At 32.5% G+C, this 10,319-nt stretch overlaps 1 protein-coding gene across 1 annotated transcript; it reads left to right on the top strand.

Annotated features, from left to right (window-relative positions):
- The first annotated feature begins 7,625 nt into the window (after positions 1–7,625).
- Positions 7,626–9,396, top strand: LOC149559761 (1-aminocyclopropane-1-carboxylate oxidase-like). The gene is made up of 3 exons (XM_089824273.1): positions 7,626–7,814; positions 8,090–8,337; positions 8,550–9,396. Exons 1-3 carry the CDS (start codon positions 7,713–7,715, stop codon positions 9,172–9,174), a joined length of 975 nt encoding a protein of 324 aa, XP_089680399.1. The 5' UTR covers positions 7,626–7,712; the 3' UTR covers positions 9,175–9,396.
- The last annotated feature ends 923 nt before the right edge of the window (positions 9,397–10,319 follow it).

The raw sequence follows: 10,319 nt of genomic DNA, 5'->3' as shown, positions 1-10,319 counted from the left end.
CTTTGTATGTAGAGTTCTTATTCCATCCAATCTTGCAATAGAGGAAAATGTTTCTCCATAGTGTATTCCTTATTCTTGTTTGTACTCCTTGCAAACTAATCTTTCCTGATTCATTGTGACTTCACCATTTTCATCTAACTTGTTTCTGTACACCCACTTGGTTCCAATCACATTCTTGTCCTCTAGTTTGGGAACTAGATTTCATGTCTTGTTCTTCTCAATCTTCTCAATCTCTTCTTTCATGACTTTACTCCAATCCTCATTTTTAAGGCATCTTTCACTATCTTAGGCTTATGCATGCTCAACAAAAATGTATCACTTCTTAGCCTATTTCTTGTCATTGGTCTAACATCTTTCTCTCCAGTAATTTGTTTAGTAGGGTGATGTCTTTTAATATAATTTGGCAATGTTTTTTCTTCTCTACTTTCCTCATTAGGTTTGTCAACTTCTAAATCAGTATGCACTTCTCTATCAGATAATTCAACATCTCTTTCATGTACACTTATCTTAGAATTAGAATTAATTCCAACTTTTGTCTACAACTCAACTCCTGATTGTAACTTAGTTCCTGAATGCAACTCGACATTCATTGTATGTGACTAGATAGTCACTGAAACTTGATATTGATTTTCAACTTGATTTACATCATCTTCATCAACATGCATACCTTCATAAAAGTATACAAAATATTTTTATTCCTTAGGTTCCTTCATAGGTTCAACCTCATGCACCTCTATATATTCATCAAACGTCACAGTTGCACTTTCCACAATTTTGTTAGTGTTAGTATTTAAACACTTATAAGATTTAGTGCTTGTGGAATAGCCAAGAAATATACCATCTTCACTTTTGGAATCTAATTTACCATTCCTAAAATCCTTAAAATATTTTACATTGGGTGAGTATCCATACTATAATTCCAAAGGTGTTGAATGAGTACCTTTATTGACTTGCATATGGTTCAAGGTATAGACAACTGTACTTATAGCCTCTCTCTAGTATTGAACAAAGCAATATTTCCTCTCCATTATGAGTGTCCTAGCATAGTCCATTATAGATATGTTCCTCCTTTTAGCAATCCAATTTTGTGAAGGTGTCCTAAGTGTAGATGTTTGTCTTTTGATTCCTCTATCATTATAGAACATCTTAAACTCATTTGATGTAAATTTTTCACCTCTATTAGGTCTTAGACATTTCAAGCTTTTTCTTGTGTCCTTTTCAACTCTAGCTAAGTACCACTTAAATATTTGAAAAATATTAAATTTCTATTTCAGAAACATAATTGTCATCATCCAACAAAAATCATCAACAAATAGGATAATGTAATTGCCACCCTTGTAGCTTTTCACATTAATTTGTCCACACAAGTCAATATGAACAATCTCAAGATTTCCTTTTGAGATGCGAGTCATACTTTTAAAACTAGATTTTGTCATCTTGCCTAACTAGCATTGTTTGCAAATTATATTGTCAGATTTCTTCAATTTAGGCAAACCTCTAACTCTTTTCATGTTACTGATACTAACCAAGTTATCAAAGTTAACATGACATAACCTCTTGTGCCATAATGACACATCATCAAATTCTGCAACAAGACAAGTAGCATCATTGATATCAAGATAAAATAGATTACCTCCAGTCTGATCACCTTTTCCAATTAGTTTCCCATCAGTGTCATAGATCTTATCTATCTTGTTTTCAAACTCAGCTTTGTAACTTGAGCTATTCAGTTGTAACACACTCAAAAAATTATAGTTAAGTCCTTCAACATAATAAGCATTATCACACATGATCTTTTTTGTGAGTTTGATAGATCCTTTACCCTTTATCAAATAAGGTGCATCATTACCAAAATTTAAACTATTTCCATCATAATAATTTAGGGTAATGAACTTACTTTTATCTCTAGTCATGTGATGCGAACACCCACTATTAATGATCCATCTTCTACTCTTGTTCACATAAGACACTAATACAATTGCCTCATCCTCATTAAAATCATCCTTCATTACAACATCCACCACTTCATCATCATGGTCATTAGATTCATCTCTCATTTTCTCTTATGCAATATAGCAAGACTTCTTGCCTTTGTCTTTGTAATCTTTGTTGTCTTCATCTCTTTTACTTCGATATTTATCTCCACTTCTATTGTTCTTCTTCTCTGGACATCTAGCAACAACATGACCAACCTCATTGCAATTGAAACACATGATAGGTAACTTACCTTTGAATTTTCCTTTGTCTCTGTGAAATCTCCTTGCTAGCAACTCTCCAAGCTATTCTACATCTTCCTCATCTATATCACTATCACTAGAAACATATTTTACCTTTTTCTTCTTCTCTTTAGGTTCTTTTAATGATAGTTTAGCTTTGAAAGAAGATTCAACATTCTCAGATTTGAAGTTATCAAAATTAGAGAGTTCAAAGTTAATGGGCCTACCTACCAAACCTTCAAGAGTAAGATTAGAACTTGGTATATATCTTAATTATTGTATGAAAAAAACTCTAATAGCATATATGGGCAACATTATTTTCAATACTTTTCTTAATATAGTCTCATCATCAATTTTATCAGTAGCTCCTCTTATAGCATTAGCAACATCTTTTATTCTACAACAATATTAAGTAACATTCTCACCTTGTTAAAATTCTTTATAATAACTAAGAGCCGGGGGGGGGGGGGGAGGTGGGGTGGGGGGTGAATCAGTTATACAAATTTTAGATTTACAAATAAAAATTTTCAATGCTTTGTAGACCCATATCCATAAAACCTTATTATGAATGCATCCATTAGATTATATAAATCTTAAACTTTGTAGGTTACTGTCTTAGGTCAAAATAAGTTTGTAGAAATATAAACATAAAACATAACATATTCAATAATATATTTGACACAAGGATTTTTCATGGAAACCCAATTTGAGAAAAACCACTAGTAACATGCTACTAATTCTCACTCTTCTTAAGTGATGCCCTGTGAAAGACCAAGCTTGTTAAAGGTTACAATACACACTATTAAATGTGACCCAGTTAAAGGATTTCAATCACCCTATTAGGAATGAGCCTTGTTAGGGGACTTTAGACCATTCCATTAGAATGTCACCCCATTAAATGATTTACAAATGAATCTTAGGTCAAGCTTAATCTAAAAGATTTACCCTAGACTAATGTACAATGATTAGAAAGTAACAATAAGGCTTGATTTGATAACAAATTACAACTCACTTGTAGATTACAGATCTCTGTTTTAGTCCTCCATTTTGCTTGGCATCCACACATTTTAGCTCTGATAGCTTATTTTCCCTTCAAGAATTCACACTCTTAATCCTTCTTTCTTTGCATGCCAATTGCGGTCTCTTTTGCTTAGTCACTGAATGAAGCAATACCCTAGACTCCTTGTCTTCCTTAGGTTCTTGCACATGACAACCTTTTCTTCTAACCAACTCTCTCTATAAATATATAATCAAGATCTTTTTTCGCTTAACCACAATCGTTTATTTTGGGTTTAGATAGGATTAGATAGGATACAATGAATCCACCCACTTTTCCATTTGGTTCCTCTAGAAACTTCTTCCTCAATCTTCTTTGAATACGTCTTAAAATGATTTACCTTGAATTTTGTGCCACAAACTCATCATAGTTATCTTCCACATGCTTCACACAATTCAAAAAAATATAATAGTCGGCTCAGACTCATCAAATCTTTGATTTAACATAAATAATGGTACTCAACATCAATATGTTGTTACTTGGCTTCTATACTATTCTTCCACTCGGCCAACACTAGTTTACTTGATGAACACTAAAGTTTACTGATACTTGGCATCAACTAAACTTTACTCGGCATATAATAACAATCACTCGACTTCACCTGATTTTCTTCTTTGCTTGATACCACTTGTTTTTCACTTGGCTTCCATTGACTTTTGCTCGTCTTACATTGACTACTCGACAAGGCTTGGCAGAAACTTTTCATACTTGATCTTATTTCAGTCTTAATGTGAGTAATATTTCATTTCAAACTTTAAGTAGATAAATAATATACTATAACATCAATGTCTTACTTGGTCTTAGGACTTCTTTTACATACCAAACAACTTAACCTTTCTCTAGGTGTTATTGTTATCTCCTCTTTTCAAATCCTTTTCATCAATCAACTAAATGATAGCTTTCAGACCAAAAAGTAATTGTCTCACCAATAGGTAGCAGGTTTGACATCATTGACAAAATAATGATTGTTCCATTACATGTTCTTCACTTCAAAATAATCTTATACCATATGAAACTTTACTTCAAGGTTATTGTTACGTTTATATCAAGTATATTATTATAATTCTGTAGAATTATTTTTTCTAAATTAATTTAATTTTTTGTTGATGAACCATACTATTTGTACTATATATAGTTTGTGGTTGTGTAGGCTTTAGTCATTTCTTAGTTTATGATACAAGGTGGATATCCGTTACTCTTGTCGCTGTATATGAGCAATGTTAGTATGCTAATAGAAACCAAATTTAAATAAAGCTTCTACAAACTAAGCAAAATTCATAAACTTCAAGATAGACTAAGATGAGCTCTCAATTGAGAATATGAGCCATTAATGGGCTCTCTCAATGAGAAGCTCTCTTGTTGAGTAGCTTTGTCTAAATTGATAGGATGTATGCTCAAGCTTTATGCTTCAAAAAGAGCTTCAAATAGAGTTGGAATTTGGGTGTGAGTGTATGGTTTTGATGTAAAATGGCTTCTTAAAATGACATTATGACTTTACTTCATGGATTGTGTTTTTTTGCAAAGGGGAAGGATCCAATTTATAGGCAAGAGGCTTGAGGGATTGAGGGCTAAGATGCAAGGATGGGGAAAAGCTCATGGAGGGCTCAGATTGCATGAGAGGAAAGCACATGGATTGTGCTTCTTTACAACCAATCAGGGAGTGACACATGTCACAGGGTGAGAGGATGGAGCAAAGGGAAAGGATGAGTCAACAAAGGAGGCTCAAGGGATAAAATCTTCATAAAGACCCTCATAATGGCTTGTAAGAGCAATAAAAGGGCTTGGAAGAGTCATTTATGGCCTAGTGGGCTTCATAAAGTTTTATGGTTGGGATATTTTGAAAGAGATGAGAGAAATTTTGACTTGGGCTTGATTAGGAAGGTTTTAAGCTTGCTTAAGATTGTGAAAATGATTAGAGGATGGACTAGGATGGTTTAGGATTAGCTTAGGGATAGGCAAGTGGATGGCATTTAATGAGGGTGGGTGAAGGAGGAGATATTTGTTAACTTTGGCTTGGGTTAGTAAGTCTTAACCCATGTTTAGAGAATGTGACAAGGTTAGGAGGGGATTAGGATTAGGTTTAAAGACATCTTCTAGAAGAGTCTAGACTTTGGATGAGGATAAAGACTTTCTAGAATAGTCTAGAACTTCCTAGGATGAGGATGAAGACTTCTAAAAGAGTCTAGAACTTCTTAGGATGAGGATAAATTAGATTTTTAGGAAATAAATAAAATTTTATTTATTTCAAGGGTTTGGGTTGAGGAGATATTTATTAAAACTTTTTTAATAAACATGAGGATTAATATTAATTAAATATTTTGAGTTGGGATTAGGGGTAGGAAATGATGGAATTAGCCTTTAATCAAAATTAAAGAAGGATTAGAAGATTTTGGAAGAGGTTAGTGGTCTTAAGGAAATTGGCCAAGTTTTGGGTAAAAAATAATTTTTTTATTTATTTTGAATTTTTTGATCAATTTATTAATTAAATAATTAATAAATAAGAAAATAATGTTTAAATAAGATTTAAACATTTTTGGGAGGGATTCCTTAATTAAATATTTTTAATTAAGATAAAGAGATTTAATGGCATAAAAATAAATAAATTAATTAAATAAATAACTAATTAATAAATGATGATGTCATCAGAAATTTTTTAGAAAATAAAAATACTTTATTTTCTAAAAGTTTTTAGGTGTCTACAGTCGCACTTTTCTAAACCATTTGAGACCCCTCTCCCACTCTTTAGGTACTTTAAGAACATTTGGTTTAACCTATATGATCTTTTGAGCTAGTATAATCACATCTTTCTTCCCACTGTTTTATGTCTATGACACTATAGGATCTCTCTCTCTCTCTCTCTATATACATACATACATAAATACATACATACATATATACATACATATATACATACATTATATATATATATATATAATCTCTCTACCATAGGGTCCCAAAGAGCTTAGCCTTTCACATAAACTCCATAGCTAATGGAAATAAACTTAAGTGCCTTCTCATGCTCACTCATATTGTCATAATGGCACTTAGATGCTCTTACAACCCATCATACATGTCATTCCAAAATAGTCTAGAGGAGATGAAAATATGCCACCTCAAGTGTGTTGTTCCACTTTTCATATAGACACAAAATAATAAATAAATGAGAAGTTCAAAACAAAAATCGACAAAAACTACCATACATCAACATGCAAGAATGAGAAAGAAAAAGACTACAATATATCAACTAATAGAAAGCACTAAAGTTAAAGGAAAAAAACACGACAAACACCAAAAATACCCGATAAAAGACTGCAATACACAAACCAAAATCCAAAAATTAAACATGACAAACACCAAATATACTAGACAAAAAAACCAAACTTATCAAATAAAATTTAAGCCAGAACATTACCAAAACAAAAAAGCCCCCAAAGAGATAAAAACACGTTTCAAGAAATTGGTTTTGCTGTTTTAATAGCCTGAAAGGCCTCTCTCGAGAGATCAAAATGTAGGCATGATGGGGCCTCCCATAATTTGATGCTTGACAGCACTGTGCGAGAAAATCGTGTCCCTGTTTCTTCTCAAAGGTTACAATGTAACCATCATGGGACCTCCCAAAATTAATTTAGTGCTTCACAATTGTATGTGAACACATTCGTGGCTCTTTCGATGTGAGGAAACTTCTGGGAGGATTACAACAATTGGCCACGTGAAAATAAGAATGTTTAAATCGTCAAAAGAAAGAGATACTGACTAGCCTAATCGCCAGAGAATGCACTATCACAGACAGACATTCAAGCACGCCAAGATACAAATTCAAATTGAAAATTAATTTTTGCACAGTTCAAAAGATAGAACATAAACGATTAAGAGTCCTAGTCAAACAACAATTAGATTTGTTTCTTGTAAAGTCTTTGCAAGTTGATGTTCTTGGTATATCTTGGTATATTTTTGGAGTTTAGGTCTGTTGTGAGTTTCCTTGAAATTGCAGACTCATATTTATAAAGGATCTTAGGGCACTTCAAAATCCATTTAATTCTTTAATAAGAAATAATCAGGTCTAACTATAGAAAAATCAAGCAATTTGATTTAAATTGAACACTAAACGAGAATCTTTAGCCAAAGTATAAAATGGAGATGACGGCAAAAACACTGTGGAAATGGCCCCATTGAACAGTATGCCAGCGAAATCAATAATGCTTAATTCAGCTCTGCCTGCCCACCATATCTTGAACAATTTCCATTCAAAGAGACGTGGTGGAATGGGCTAGGAAAGTATTCCACACGTGAATTGAATCTCCCAATGACTTTGAAGTCTTGTTGCAATATAAATAAGGTCTCAAGGGTTGCAATTAACATTATCAGGTGTTCATCTATCTTCCCAGCTGTGCAAGTTTGCTTAATTTTTTCGTGTCTTTTGGCTTTCAAAGTAATCAAGAATGGGTGTTCCAGTAATTGATGTAAAGAACATTAATGGAGGAGAGAGGAAGGCCATTATGGCTCAAATAGCACAGGCTTGTGAATCCCCTGGATTTTTTCAGGTATATATGGCTGTTTCTTGTCTGGGCTATGGTATAAATAGAAAACAATGGGTCAATTGTTTTTCGTTTGTCTTGTTTGAGTTATTTTTTACTCTACATTCTAATCATTCGTGACATTCCGTTTATTATTCGTCAGATTATCATATCTTAACACTACTCGGTCGTTATGTTTTTCCTGCCAATCAAACCATCAACTAGTCATATAGGTTATTCATTAGGAACTTATGTGGCTGATATGCTCTGAAATTGAATTAAAGTTTTCTTAATTTTTGCAGATTGTAAACCATGGCATTGACCATGGTCTCTTGGACCGTGTGAAGAAGATTTGTTCACAGCAATACAAGATTAATAGAGAAAAAGACTTCAAGGATTCTTCACCAGTAAGGGCACTAAACAGAGCCATTGAAGCTGAGGCAAAGGGAGAAAATGTTGCCAAGATTGAGAATATGGATTGGGAGGATGTTTTTCAAGTGCACGAGATGAAAGAGACAAATTCATGGCCTTCAGACCCCAAAGATTTCAAGTACGTACAATATTCATTCAATACTAATCCATGCTGCTGCACATCATTTTATGTGGCTATCTTTCTATATTACTTCTATGAACAATTTACAAATAATATCAATTCATATAGTTTAATTTTCATGTACTTTGGAAGAGTAGAATCAGATTAAATTCTGTAAATCATTTCATAATGCAAAATATCTAACACATTAACTATTGCATTCTGTACAGAGAGATAATTGAAGAGTTTCGAAGTCAAATATTCAATTTGACAGAGAAATTGTTGGAAATAATAAGTGAAAGCTTGGGGCTAGAGAAAGGATATATAAAAAGGGTATTTGCAGGAGGAGAGAATGATACGCCATTCTTTGGCACAAAGGTGAGCCATTATCCTCCCTGCCCAAGGCCAGATCTGATAAAGGGCATCCGTGCTCATACAGATGCAGGTGGTCTCATTCTCTTGTACCAAGATGATGAGGTTCCTGGCCTTCAAGTGCTCAACAATGGCAGCTGGATTGATGTGCAACCAATGAAACACTCAATTGTTGTGAACATTGGTGATCAGATAGAAGCAGTCAGTAATGGGAAGTATAAGAGTGCATGGCATAGAATTCTCCCAACAAAGGATGGAAACCGATTATCAGTGGCATCCTTCTATAATCCCTCATACAATGCAGTAGTCAGCCCTGCAGCTCAGCTCCTTGCACAAGCCAATGGGAATGCTGCTCTTGAATTAGCTGCTTATCCAAGGTACCCATTTGGCCATTACATGAAGATTTACTCTCAACAGAAGTATGAAGAAAAGGAGCCTCGCTTTAAAGCAATGGGAAAACTGAGTGAACAAATTTCTTGCTGAATGGAAAACATGGTCAATATATTTATCCTAAACAGATAATTTAAAAAAAAAAACTATTTATTTCCTATAAAATGTTGGTCAATATAGTAGAAGGTTTCAGTTCAAGTGTTGAAACATTGTTGCTTCTGGCACTCAACCTTTCTATATGGTTGTGTATAGATCGTTCTTATTCTTCTGTGTATTATTTTTCATAATTCAATATAAAAAATAAATTTGTGTTAATACAGTTTTTTTAAAGAATTTGATTAGTATTATTCCTATAAGTAGTTGAAGATATAATTGTCAAATTTTAAATAAATTTTAAATAAAAATAATTTCTTATTATAAAATATAGTTTATCAAACACAACGATATCATAAAGAGCTGTTATTCCTCATTGTATGTCACCCGATCATTTATTTAGCTGCATCAAAACAAAGCATTTGTGTTGAAAAATAATAAAGATATTCAATAAAGATTAATAATGTTCCATCTTGTCCCACAATTATATAATATAATATTACTATTGCATTCATAAGTGTCTAATAAAGACATTGTCAAATAAACGTCAACTTCTTTCAAATTAGATTGGCATTTGATCTTCCTTGTTTAGGCTATTCGTTATTTTTTGGAGGAAGAATAAGGAAAATATATTGATATTTTGCAAACTATTATGATGCACTTTTTCAATAAGATTATTAAGGGGTTCTTAGAGATCTCCAAGACTAGTAGACCTAAGATATTATAAAAAGACAAGTGAATTTTCTATTGAATTTAATAAGATTTCTTTGTCATTAGAACACTTCGTCATCCCTTCTCTTCTATAAAAGCCATAAAATCTAATTAGTAGGAGCAAGTTTAAACATATTCAATTTAGTATTAATGAATTAACATAACCAATATGTATTCCATGTCATGAATATTAGATACTTATTTATGTACTTTAAATAACTTGCACTAACCTAATCAATATCATTTTTTAAATTAAAAAATATGAAGAATGAAATATAGAATGTAATGATATATATTTTATTTCAAGTTTGGATAAATAGGTAAAAATTCATTAAAAATGATTCAACATGTTTGAGTAGTGCTAAAAGAAACTAAATATTAATTATATGTTAATTTTGTTTACATCTAAAAAAATCATATTGTTAAAAAGCTAA

This window comes from Cupressus sempervirens, chromosome 4 (genome assembly GCF_028749045.1).
Source record: "Cupressus sempervirens isolate cs-2001-9-10 chromosome 4, ASM2874904v1, whole genome shotgun sequence".
Classification (NCBI taxonomy): Eukaryota; Viridiplantae; Streptophyta; class Pinopsida; order Cupressales; family Cupressaceae; genus Cupressus; species Cupressus sempervirens.
The sequence above is the reverse complement of the archived record's forward strand: the minus strand, read 5'-3'. Positions and strand labels throughout refer to the sequence as shown.